We start from the raw sequence: 13,337 nt of genomic DNA on the forward strand, positions 1-13,337 counted from the left end.
ATAGTTTTGAGTCTTAATTAACTAGGAGACTAGAACTGCTTTTCTGAGGGAGAATGAGTACTTAAAGGCAAGCATAGCCTTTACCTTTTATACTGGAACTGATGGGTTTGTACAGGACTTGGAGGAGATGCAGCATGCATCTTTTCCTTCAGTGTCCTCTTGAGACAGTAACAACCCCAAAAATTCTGTTGGATGGGTCTGAGACAGTTAAAATAAGGAAAGTGAAGTTAATTTTGTGTATTTTTCCTTAGCTATGGGACAGAATTAGGTTCATGCTGAAACACTTAGCCAATACCACATGCAGGTGGTTCCATGTTATGCTGTCCTGTGCCATCTCATCCTGCAAGGGATACCCACACTTTTGCTTTTTCTCAACATTTCAGTCTCTTGTAGACAGTAAATATCAATCGTTCTAAATCTAGTGTTTTTACATGCCTGGCTAAACATAAAGTCCATTTGGATGTGACACTTCCCAATGCTTAGTCTTCCATAGTTTTGCTTAATGAGTCTTTAAAAGATTTGTTTCCAAGGTCTGTCTGTGATCAGAAGATGCACTGTTGCTTGTGCACTGTCCTCTTTTATGAAGGCAGGAGACTTCTCTGCTGCCAAGAGAACTGAATCTTGCCAAAGTGCTTGGCTCTGCTGCCATCTGCACTGGTAAGCAATGTACAGAACAATCCTGACAGCTTGGTGCTTTGGTCAAATTGAAGCTGTGCAGTATGGCAAATGTACTGCAAAATGCTGGGAAAGGTAGTGCAAGGGCTGTTCACTTTGTTCTTATGGATAGAAGGGCCAGACGGTGAGTAGAATGTATAGTTTCTTAGCTGCAAGCTGGGGGAAATGAAGCTAGCAGGGAAGTGGAAAACAGAACTTTTTTTGCCTGTGGAAGTAAGGAAGGAAAAGTGGAAGTCTGGAAGTCTTGGTGCTGCAAGAACAAGGATCAGAGTGCCGCTTTTGAGCCCTGGCACTTCAGAGCACCTTTCACCTTGCCACACGGTAGTTTGAGAGATTAATTCCTGTTCCAGGCTGCCTGAGGAAGGGTGCTCCAGCAGTCTCGACGCGCTCTCCCGTAGGCTGGGGGCTCCCGAAGGCCCCAATGCCCCCCCGCGCGGCTCGGCGGCGCGGCCGCTGTCCCGGCGCGCGGGTGCGGGGCAGGGCCGGGCCGGTGCAAGCGCCGCCCCGGCCGTGACTCAGCGCGCGGGGTGACGGGCGGACGCGGCGCCCGGAGCCGGGGCGGGGGGTTCGGGCCCGGTCTCTTTGCTTTCTCAAGCGCGGGCGGTTCGCCCGGCCCCGGGGAGGGGCGGCGGGGCGGGCGTTTAGCCGGGGGAGCGCGGCGGGCCGGGCGGTGGCGAGGGCTCCGCGATGCCGCTGCTGTTCCTGGAGCGCTTCCCCTGGCCCAGCCTCCGCACCTACACGGCGCTCAGCGCCCTGGCGCTGCTGGGCGCCGGCCTCAGCGCCTACCGCGCTCTCAGCCAGGCGCCCGCCGCGGCGGCGGGCAGCGAGCCGGCCGAGCCCCAGCGCTGCTCCGGCCCACGGGCCCTGGACGTCGCCTACTACCTGCTCTCCGACAGCCTCTGCGTCTGGGTGAGCCCGGGGCGGCGGCGGGGCCTGCGGGCCCGCGGCCTGCGGGGCTGGCATCGGCCGCGGCCGGCACCTCCCTGCGGCCGGGGGGAGGCGGGCGGCTCCGGGCGCTGTTTGGTTATTGTTGTTTGAAAACTGCTCGCGGAATAAAGAGGGGGCTCGGCTGGGTTTCCCCTGCCCGCCCCGCGCCGCCACCGCAGCCGCTTCCCTTCCTGCCTGGCCGGGGCGGCGGGGCAGCGTTCGAGGCGAGCGCCCCGAGAGTTCAGCTGCTGCTGGCGCTTCTGCTCCTGCCCGGGGCTTTGGGAGAAGCTGTTGGCAGCGTTTGCCGCGGTCCCAGGCGCTTGCTGGGCTTAGGCTTTGCCAAGCACTGCCCGACCTGCTCTGCTGGAGATCTGAGTAAGGGGCTGTCAGGTATTCAAGCCCAAGCCTTGCCTGCATTTATTTATTTATTTTTTAAACAGCACTGAAAATATTGTAGGTAAAAATGAAACATTCTCACCATTTAAGTAAAAAAAAAACCCCAAAAAATCCCCAAAAAATAACGTTTTAATCTTTATAAACCCAAATGTCATAATGGTTTATGAATTTTGGCTCACTGATTTGTATTTGAAATAAAGGCTCAACAAGGGGATATTGGAAACCTTGCTGAGTTTTTGCTGTTGAACTTTTCATGTGTCTGTCACTCAAAGGTGGCAGTAGTTGGACATCTGCTTCACAATATACTTACTTGCTTGACTGTGGTGCTGATTTTTAATATACCAAACACATTCCTCCTGTTGAAACCTAGTCTTGGGGCCTTAAGATCCCTGGAAAAGTTTGTCGTACGTCCTTTGGAAATGACAGGGCGAGGCTTCATCATCCACCTTTTAGCCTTTTTGGCGTCCTGCTTAGGTCAGAAGTTAATTACAGGTGCCTTTTCCAAATGTGAGATAGCAGGTTTCCCAGGCCCATGTGTTCTGCTTCTTGCTACTTTGCTGTAAAGAAGTTTCCCAAGAAAGCCTCAAGCAGTGTTGTTACTAAAGGAGTGTGTGCTATTCAGCATGTTTTGAGGCAACCTAAGAATCCTCTTACTGTAACAACAGATTCAAACTAGATTTTTCTCATCTGCCATATGTTAAACAAAATGAGCATATTGGTGATCTCTAAGTTTTGTCCCCATGTTCTTTTATTAAATTTGCTAATCTGTATGAAGTAATTTATTGTGAAGAGGTAGAGCATTTTGTTGGCTTTATTGTTTTATCTGTGTTAGTATTTCTAGAAAAAAAGTGAAACTAAGTGTCTTATCAGCTACTTCGTGTGTCTTAGAAGAGGCGAGGCTTAAATTTCACCAAAAAAAAGAGGCAACTGATACTGTTCTGTGAACAATTGCAGGTTTTGTTAGACTCATTCATTCCCCTTTTCTCCCTTGTTCTAAATAGGGCGAAAGTATTTGTTGTTGACTGTTTTATTTCTTTACAGGTGCTAGTGAACACTGCCTGCTGTTTTCTGATGCTGGTTGCTAAGCTAATCCAGTGTATGGTGTTTGGTCCTCTTCGTGTCAGTGAGAGGCAGGTGAGACAGCAAACAAGGAAACGGTGAAACATGACAAATTGTGTGACTTTCTAAATGGAATTGCTGAAACTGCACAAGAAAAATAAATTTTACAATATATATATTACCATTTGATTAGCTAGGATATCCACAGCTACAAGCTTTTGGTTTATTTCGAAGGGATTTTTTCCTATTGTATTTTATAAACCCACTGTCAACTTGAAAATCCTGAACTCTGTCAGATTTCTTACAAGCCCATCTCACTTCAAAATACTTGTAATATGTTTTTCCCTATCCTGCCTGCACCTGGCAGCATTTCTCCACTGCACTTTGTAGTTGTCAGCACTGGCAGTCTTGAGTTCCCTTTTCTTTTGTACCTTGATTGCTGGAGAAGTGCTTTCCATCCTCATACACTGAATGGATGGTTTATCAGCCTGCAGGTTTAAGAGAGAGTAGACAAGAAAATCCCCAGAGAAAGGAGGTGATCAGGACTGAAAACTGAGGCGTTTTAGTCCTGCTCTTCGTTATGTGAGAATGTAAAAATTCAGCAAAGGAACCATGAAAGCCCAGAGTTTTTAAAAACAGAATCCTGCAGAAGATGAAAGCAGCAGCAGAACCTAAAATAGTATCTCTGTTTTTTTTTAGTTTTTTTTTTAATGTAAGACAAATGCATAAGTTGCTTCTGTAAATGCAGTAGCAGTGGTTTGTAGTGTGTTCACTTATTAAAAAAAAAAGTCTTTAGAAAGACTTCTTTAGGAGGAATCATGATGATTTTTGATGTGCAGAACTGAGGCACACAAAGCCTCATTAATAACTGTGGATCTCTCAAAGCCTATTGTATTTGTAATTCATACCTTGTAGAGCCTCTGAGTGGTATGTTTAAACTGAGGCACTATCAAACTGCAGTGGGCCAGGTTTTCTTTCCAGTCCATGTTGACTATAAGGATGTGGAATTTCAACTGGTGATGGTTTTCAGGATGTTCTCTACCCTCTTAAAAACTGAAGTGAAAAGCAATAGCAGTAGATCCATTTATGTTTGGACAGTGGGAGTTTGCCTCAGTTGTCATGTAAAAAAAAGCTGAATATTAATACTGGCAGACTCAAAACAGCAGCATCATTAAGGAATTCAGGGCCTGTCTTAACTAAACTCCTGGTGACTTCATCGTGTACTTTAACAAAACATTTTGTTTCATAAATTTTTTTATCCCCTCCAAGCTGACTTGCTGTCTGCTGCTTGAGAGCATCATATTATTTCTTTGATACTTCATGTGTGTGGGAATGGTTTTATTTTCATTGCTCATCCATCTTGTTCTCCACTGTAGGCATTGTGATTCTTAAGAACAGACTTTGTCATGTTTTCTTAATCATCTGTACTTTTTGGCAGTTTTTTGGAAGCAAGGTGCTCGGCAGTTTGGGCTTCTTGAATAACTAACTGTGGCAGCTCTTCCAGCAGAGAGGACTGTGTGTTTGCAACCTGGTAGCTGAGTTGCTTGGGCATAAAGAGTCAAATTGAGATTAGACTTGCTTTGTGCTGAGCACTGCTTTAGGAATATAGCAGGAAACTGCATTGTGTGCTGTGTAGCACAGTTATGCTGCTGTGGTACAAGAAATTAGATGGACAGTAAGGTCTGCTAATATTTTTGTTATATTTCTTACTTGAGTGAGGTAACACTACTCAAGATGTGTATGCAGCAGACTTAAGCTAATGTATTGTTGCATTTCTACTTCCATGTGGTTTTTTCCCTTCCCTTTCTCTTTTCCTCTCCTTCTCTCTCATGTGTGGATTGTCAGTGCTTTCACTACAGTAACCAGGTCTCTTCCATTACAGCATCTCAAGGATAAATTCTGGAATTTCATTTTCTACAAGTTTATCTTCATTTTTGGTGTGCTGAATGTTCAGACAGTGGAAGAAGTAGTGATGTGGTGCCTCTGGTTCTCTGGGCTTGTGTTTCTCCATCTGATGGTTCAGCTCTGCAAGGATCGCTTTGAATATGTAAGTTTTGATTAAGGGCTGTCTTTTGGGACATGCAAATTCTGTTTCTGGTTCAGGCACTGGCTCAGATAAGGCACAAACAGATCATTTAGACCTTTTCCACACCCTGCGGTACTGAACACGTGCACTTCCCATTAGCTTCAAATACTTGCTTTAAAGTACAATGTCAATCTTACTCCTTCAGTTTTCCCATGAGACAAATGGAGCTGAAGATACTTATTTCCTTTAATAAATTGCTCCTTATATGTGCCCTGTAATTACTATTACATAACTGCATGAGATGGCTTCGTAGCTCTCTTTAGTAAAATCTTAACAACAGAACATCCCTTAGTTTGGTGCACTTTAGGATTGGCCTATGGAGCCTGTTTCTGCAGATTCTGTGCTCAGGTTTCACACTCACTTAGATATACTGAGTTTTGACTGCCAGTGTCTTTACAATATACTGTGTAATTTTCTCTATAAGCTACATTCCACTTTCTGTTAATACCAGGAATAAATTATGTAGAGATGCAGAAATTGAAGGCTAGGCAAGGAAGAAGAAACTGTAATTTAAACAGTAGGTCTTGGTCTTTAAACTAGAATGGGCCTAGGCTTCTCTCTCCTGGCATAGAAGTTTGACCTGAATTAAATCCATACATTTGTTTTTGGTAGATCTGGGCTTTGCAGGTTTTTTTAAATAATGTCAGTAAAGCCTGTTAATTCACAGGTAGCTAAGCACTTAAATTTGAAACTGAATTGGCTAGGGTCAGGAAAATTGAGACAGCAGTGAACAAGGCAGTCATCTGGTATTTTTAGTATTGTTTAGAAAGCTGTGAAAGAGCAAAGGTCAGGTAGGAAGAAATCCTTTTTGTATTCTTTTTACATTCAAAGCATGCATAGTAATTTTTTTCCGTGGACAAATGATACTTCTATGATTTGTCTTGTGAAGATGTGGAGCTGAACCAGATACAAAGAAGTAAGAAAGAACCCATTTAAAAACAAAACATGGTAATCAGCTTTGTTAATTGAATCAGAGTGAAGCTTTGGACAATTCCTTCTTTCCTTGTCCTGTCCTTTTTCATCCTGCCATGGAAAAAAAGAGGATAGACCAACATCCCCTTGGGTTGCCTTTGATTTAGACAGACTACGTGTAGTCCTCTGTTAAGGTAGTTTAGAGATTTAGCACACTTTGCATGCTATTGAATGAGACAACTGTTTTTCAGCATTCTGTCCAGCACTTTCTAGCTGAAGCTTAAGTGTTTTCTTGGGTAGACTCTCTTTCTTCCAGAAGAAAATGACAGTGGAAGAACTATGGGATGGAAGACCAAGCTGGACAAATTCAGATCAGCTGTTTGGTGAAAAATTGGCCAAATACTACTTGAAGACTGTGTGTTAGGTTAGGTGTCTTTGTAAAATGCATATTAATCCTAAGCAGATGCTGTGGATTTGGTGCAGAAATTACTGTGTCTCTGGTTTTCTTGCACAGGTGATTTAAACAGCTTAAGTAATCATAATAATTGTAAATAAAAAATTGTAACTGATTGTTAAAATGTGACTGTAAATGGCAGTAACATGAATGAGGCTTTGGGATAGTGTGTGGGTTTAGCTTTATTCTTTATAATTAGTTACTACATTACACTGTGAAGTTGGTTTTATGCTAGAAAGCAAGAGATTTTCCTGAATGAGGTCTTGTTTTTGGCAACGGTGACAGGTGACAGTGGAAGGCAGGGTGGATGAAGTAGTCCTTTAAACCTGTCATGTATTTATGTACTTGTGTTTCAGCTTTCCTTTTCTCCTACCACACCCATGAGCAGCCACGTCAGAGTGCTGGCCCTGCTCATAGCCATGCTTCTGTCCTGCTGTGGATTAGCAGTTGTCTGTGGAGTTGTTGGCTACACCCATGGCATGCACACATTGGCTTTCATGGCAGCAGAGGTGAGACTTTCTTCATGTGTGTTGTGGTTTCTGCTTTGCCTTTTACCCCTCACTTGGGGATATCCTGGTACACAATGAATTTGCTTTTAAGTCCCGTAAGAAAGAAACTTTGAAGACACAAACAAATCCTCCCCTGTTTTCCAGATGTTGCTGAATTGGCATACTTTCTCTCTTTAGCCTTTTGCCCTGAAAAAAATCTTAGTCTGAAGAAGAGAATGAGATCATGAGACAATGCTGAAATCAAATGACAGTTTAGAAAAAGTGAAGATTGTGCTTCATGAGCATGAGGTGAAACAGCGCTTGAGAGACGCTGTGTATGAACATGTAATGTGCACTTCAGCCTCTTCATTGAGGTTGTATTTTCTGTTTTATTTCTGTTCATTTCTGTTTCAAAAGGGGTGAGACTTCCTTTCCTTAAGGCATAGTCATGGGATTTCCTTATGTTTGTGCAACGAGTTGTGTCTCAGCTGAGATGAGCAAGGCATTTTTGTGCACTCCTGAACACTTTGCACAGTGGGCTAAACATCACTATGTTTGTGGAGTGAGTATCAGTATGTTTTTGATGTTGTGGTGGGTTGTTGCCTGCCACTCTGCCTGAGGAAGGGATAATCTTAAACAAAGGAGATCAAATTGAAACAAACACAAGTATGTTGTGTTAGCACATCATTAGTTCAGCTTACAAATAACATGTACAATTTATTTTTTTTCTCATATCTTGAATTCATACTTGGAGTTAGGGAGCAGGAAGGAAAACAGCTGATAGTAGAATATGATGCTTATCACACCACGATTCAGTTATTCAATACATCACTTTATTTTTCCATGTATACAAGAATATTTAAGACCAGATTTGTAATTAAACAGTGGGAAGGGTATTGGAAGATTTAAGAGTGTCTCTAAAAGGTGGGGTCTCGTTGGTGTCATGTCTCTTATCTTGGCTTGGCAGAGGGATTATCGGCATTGCACCAGCTCGGGGTAGGTTAATCAGGGAGTGTTGTGGTGCCTGTGTTGCCTCCTGAGCGCTGTGCTGTTTGGTAGTGTGAGTGTTTGGGGTTGCAGCATGGAGCCCAGTTGTTCATTTTAGTGATAGCTGTTCTGTGTGCTGATTAAGGAAGGAGTGGCTCAAACAGTGGAAGTGTGGGGTGTCCAGCCAAGCCCTGGATCCCCTGCTGTGCTGCTGTCGGGCAGCGAGGAACTTGGTGGGGAATGCAGAAGGCAGGGTCTCCTAGCTTTGCTTGCAGCCACTGTGTTTTGAGAACATTGCTGAACTGAGGGCTGCACAAACCCTTTGGGTTTGATAGTCCCAAATGTGCACTGGAAAGTTGTCTGATCATTCATTGGACTTGTTTGTATGTCAGCCTCTGTAATATCCAAAGGCAACAAATTCCGCATTTACTTGGCTTTGAGTACACGAAAGAGCTCTTTGAGTTGTTCTGAATCTTGTGTTTGATAATCACAGAATGATTTGGGTTGGAAGGCATCTTAAAGATCATATAGTTCCAATCCCCCTGCCATAGGCAGGGAATAATGTCCTTAGCTATTATCAAATACATTTATGGTGAAAACAAGCAAAGAATCATTCCATGTTTAATCTTTTTCGTAGAATTTGTGATTTTATCATCCTTTTGCCTGTTCCTTTGCTACCTTTCTTTTAAGCAAAAGAATTGTAGTCTATTTATTTTTTTTCTCATAGGAGATTGTATAATATCTTGCCAGTTTTGAACATTTTAAATATTCCCTGTATGGATTGGGCAACTATGAGTAATTTCCTTGGTTTTAATACCCAGCACTCATGTGAGTGGAATAAAATATTTAGGTTTTTTTTCTGTCTGGGTACTGGCAGTGACACCTCATAGCAGACTTCAAACTCTCAGTAAAAAACAATAAATCTTTCAGACTGAAATGTTTTTCTTGTGATGGCTTGTGTGATGCTCCTTGAGAGGGACCCTGCCAAGTGTATTCCATTAGTGTGAATGAATTACATTAAGTTGCATTAAGCTATTAATCTCTCTTCTGCAAACATTGATTTAGCTCAGGATTTTCAATATGGCAATGTTCTTCTTGTGTTTTAGGTAACTTCCCCTTGTTCTCTGTTGCTTGTCAGCATTTTTTTTTTTTTGCTGCAGAGGGTGGATGTGAAATGTGCAAGTGCCCAGAGAAAGTTGTGTAGGGACTTGCCTGTATTTTTGAGTAAATATTAATCTTTTTTGCCTTAATATATGGTGTTCAAGATTTATAGGATAGCAAGCAGTGTCCAGTCTGTCTGTCTTTGCATGTTATTTTCTAAAGCCAGCTAGTAAACAGTTGGCAGATATGTTGGGTGTTGCAAAGGGTTAAATATGCATAGAAGCACTTTAAGAATGCTTTTGACGGTTGGAAATAATTATTCAAACTAACCAGCTTATTGTTACTTCGGGAAGTTAGTGGTTTTGATAGTTCTTCTGTACTGTTTGTAGTACTTATGCTGAAGGTATGCCATCAGACCAGTTCCACAGAAGTGGTTTCAGTTGCTCATTGTAAATCCCCTGCATCTCAGTGTCACTTGGCCCCTGCTAACTACAGGGTGGTGTGGGCAGTCTCTGGGGGAAGCATGTCTGCTGTTTTTTACTGTAAGGATGGAATGAAGAGATGGAGCACTGTGTGCTTGATGGATTATAGAGAGGTGATGGGGCCACCATCTCTTAGATGATAAGAGCCCGTGGAAATGTAGTTACCTTTTTGGTGACTTGTTTTTACACTTCAGGTCTTACACTTTCTGATATACTCAGGTTTTTTTCTCTGTACTTAGCCTAAAAATGTAAGTATGATTAAAGAGAGAAGTTATTTTAGCAGCATTTACATCTCAACAAAGCGGGGGGATTATTTGAAATTATTTTCCTCAAATTTCTGTTATGATTCAGTTCTTCCAGGTGGTTTTTTTGTTTGGTTGGTTGGTTTTTTTTGTTTTTTTTTGTTTTAAGTGGGGTGAAGAGAAGTAGTTTGTGGGATTGTGGTCTCAACACTTGCTGAGTGATAATAATTGAAAAAGTCAATACATCCTGTGTAGTTGGGAAAAAGTTACACTAAACAGCAGTAACACTAGTAGCTGCTTTAAAAGCATTGTGTTTTTTGGGAACAATTTCTTCCATATTTATTTATAAACCTCATGGTTGTCTCGGGTATATTGTGCACATAGTCACCTATAGTGACCATTGGTTCACAGGAACCTGTTAAGCTGCAATAAATGCATTTTGTGTTTTACCTCTTGAGGTCCTGCACCTGAGCCACTGTCCCTGCCAGAATGTTGTTAACATGCATGGTGTCTTTTCTTCCTCTTTTGCAGTCTCTGCTGGTGACAGTCAGAACTGCACATGTGATTTTACGGTAAGTAGCTTGTGTTTTATAGGATGGGTGTTGAGGATGGTGGTGCATATAGCATGTTGGTGTAAGAGGTGTCTGTAATTGCCTCATTGAATTGCACATGCACGTTTGGAGATTGAGAGCAGCCCTGAGGAGAGACTTGGGGGTGTTGGTGGATGAGAAGCTTGACATAGCCCAGTAATGTGTGCTTGCAGCCCAAAAGCTCAACCACATCCTGCTCTGCAGTGCTCTCACAGTGTGGACAGCAGGTCAAGGGAGGGGATTCTGCTCCTCTTCTCTGTTCTGCTGACACTCCACCTGGATGCTGCATCCAGCTGTGAGGCCCCTACATGAGAGGGATGTGGACCTGCTGGAGTGAGTCTAGAAGAGTCCTTAGAGATTTTCAGAGGAATGGAGCACCTGCTGTGGAGACAGGCTGAGAGCTGGAGTTGTTCAGCCTGGAGAAGAGAAGGCTCTGGTGAAACCTTAGAGCCCCTTCCAGTACCTAAAGGGGCACCAGGAGAGCTGGAGAAGGACTTTGGACAAGGGCATGGTGTGAGGAAATGGCTTCAAACTGACAGAAGACAGGGTTAGATTAGATACTAGGAGAAAGGTCTTTGTGGGAATGGTGAGTCATTGGCACAGTGAGTGGTCACCCAGAGAAGCTGTGGATGCCCCATCCTGGAAGTGGTCATGGCCTGATTGCATGAGCAGCTAGAGGAATTGGAAAGAGATGATCTTCAAGATTCCTTCAAACCCAAACCATTACAGGATTCTGTGCGATGAGCAAAGGTGGTTAGCTTTAGCCTGTGCTGGTTTTAAGCACAAGTTTTGCAATTTTTTTTTTTTTTTTTTGCTTTGAGTAATGTGTGTGTCTTATCCTGAAGCCTTTATTTGAATAAAGGATTGTACTAGTGTTTAAGTAGTTACAGGAACATTTATTTTAAAGCCAGCTAGTAAACAGTTGGCAGATACGTTAGTACAAAGGATTAAATACATGTAGAAGTATTTAAAGAATTCTTTTGACAAACAGAAACACATTTTAAGAGTGCATTTTACAGATGAGGGTTGAAATGCATGGATAGCTTTAGTGGGTGGTGATAGCTTGAGGCATGGATTAAAGTGGATGGGTGCTGCTGGATGAGGTTGATAGATGCTACTTAATGTCATTCTGCAGGGTTTGTTTTAAGGCCTTGGTGTCTCAAAGGTTTGCTTTGACAAAGTCACATGCATGGGTACCTGGTGTGTAACACAGGAGCCTCTTTGTGCAGGTCACTGTCAGCATTTCAGGTCTGACACTGAGCTGTGATGACTCACCTAAGAAACACCTCACGTGCTGAAAAATGTGCTTCTGTAGTTACTATAATCCTGAGATTGACTTTCAGTACATGGAGTAGCTTTTAGTAAATGCTGCATCTTGTCTATCAGCTGGCAGTGTCTGTAGTGCCAGTGTGGGCTAAGCATTGACTGCTTTTTTCTTTTTTAACATATTGCTGTTTGAAACCAGTAACATTAAAAGAAGTCCCCCTTGAGTGAGCACAGACTGTGGGCACAGGGCAAAGGGCAAGGAATCCATGTCCAGAAGTTTTTTGAAAAATGGACAAAATAATTTGAATTACAGAGATGCTATGTAACAAAAAAAAGATAATAATGTTACTTTCCTCACTCTTGCAGATATGTAGTTCATCTCTGGGATCTCAACCATGAAGGAACGTGGGAGGGCAAAGGCACTTATGTCTACTACACAGATTTTGTCATGGAGCTAACCTTGCTTTCCCTGGACTTGATGCATCATATTCATATGCTGGTATGAAATACTGGACATAATAGACTGGCCTTAAAATTAAGGGTATTGGGTATACATATTTTGTATATTTTTTTACTTTGCTTGTTTTGGAAACCAGATAATATAGAGAAGTTACTTAAATAGCAATGAAAATATAGATGGGGCATTCTGGCATTCTTTCTGCCTGTGTAATTGAAGTAATCACAAATAACTTTGTTAAGGTCTATTAACAACTATATGTAATTATCTGTTTAATAGGTGTTTAATTAGCTTTTTTATTGAGTACTATCGGACTGCATTATTTTCATTGGCATTAGGGGATGCTAAGCTGGACAGGACTGAATTCAGTTTGCCCTCATTATAAATGGTGTGCTGCCAAAGTTGTATGTGAGCAGGTAATGAGTGTGGTACCTTTGAACACACATGGTTGGTCTGAATGGGCCCAACAAAAGAGAAATTCTTCAGGCTGGTGTCTCAGTTTCTTTGTCTCCTATGACCTGATGCAGCTTCTTGTTTCTCATGGTGCTTGTTTCTGATCACTGCTCTGTTCCTGTCCCCAAGCTGTTTGGCAATATCTGGCTGTCGATGGCCAGCCTGGTGATTTTCATGCAGCTGCGCTACCTGTTCCACGAGGTGCAGCGGCGCATTCGGCGGCACAAGAACTACCTGCGAGTGGTTGGGAACATGGAAGCCAGGTGAGCCCCTCACTTGCTCTGCAGTCTTGATGGAGATCTAGGAGAGAGGATCCTGAGAAAGAAGCTGTGATTCTTTTGTGTTCCTTTGATACACAGTGGCATAGTGTAAGCTGGACAGGTGCAATGTTGCAAACCTGATCCTTCAGTTTCTACACTTCAAGTGCGTTTTCACCCATTTTATTTGTTAGTGGGAGGAGACTCTTTCTGGTTTTAACAGATATGTAGGACTGACTTGTATAATGGCTGTATTACTGGTAATGTATAAAATAGCAAAAAGTGAACTCCCCTGTCCAGTATTTCTTCTGTGTTCTTTTGCATACTACCTTAGGGGGGGTGACAGAAGCTCTGAAGAGCTCTGTTTTAACTGTCAAATACTGGCTTTGGCTGTGATAGAAATCAATTCTTTTAATTTCATTAGGCCATACTATTAACTTACTGACTGAAATGAAATGAAAATATTAATTAAAACCTGCCTAGCTTTACCTGTGTATTTACTAAA

At 42.6% G+C, this 13,337-nt stretch overlaps 1 protein-coding gene across 1 annotated transcript in view; it reads left to right on the forward strand.

Annotated features, from left to right (window-relative positions):
• The first annotated feature begins 1,198 nt into the window (after positions 1–1,198).
• Positions 1,199–13,337, forward strand: part of AMFR (autocrine motility factor receptor) — a 28,417-nt gene continuing 16,278 nt past the window's right edge. The window contains exons 1-7 of the mRNA XM_056500431.1: positions 1,199–1,584; positions 3,040–3,132; positions 4,940–5,104; positions 6,866–7,018; positions 10,341–10,381; positions 12,032–12,164; positions 12,705–12,838. Of these exons, the coding sequence (XP_056356406.1) occupies positions 1,363–1,584; positions 3,040–3,132; positions 4,940–5,104; positions 6,866–7,018; positions 10,341–10,381; positions 12,032–12,164; positions 12,705–12,838 (941 nt within the window). The 5' untranslated portion in view covers positions 1,199–1,362. The remainder of the gene's footprint in view (positions 1,585–3,039; positions 3,133–4,939; positions 5,105–6,865; positions 7,019–10,340; positions 10,382–12,031; positions 12,165–12,704; positions 12,839–13,337) is intronic.

The sequence above is a fragment of the Oenanthe melanoleuca genome, chromosome 11 (assembly GCF_029582105.1).
Source record: "Oenanthe melanoleuca isolate GR-GAL-2019-014 chromosome 11, OMel1.0, whole genome shotgun sequence".
NCBI lineage: Eukaryota > Metazoa > Chordata > Aves > Passeriformes > Muscicapidae > Oenanthe > Oenanthe melanoleuca.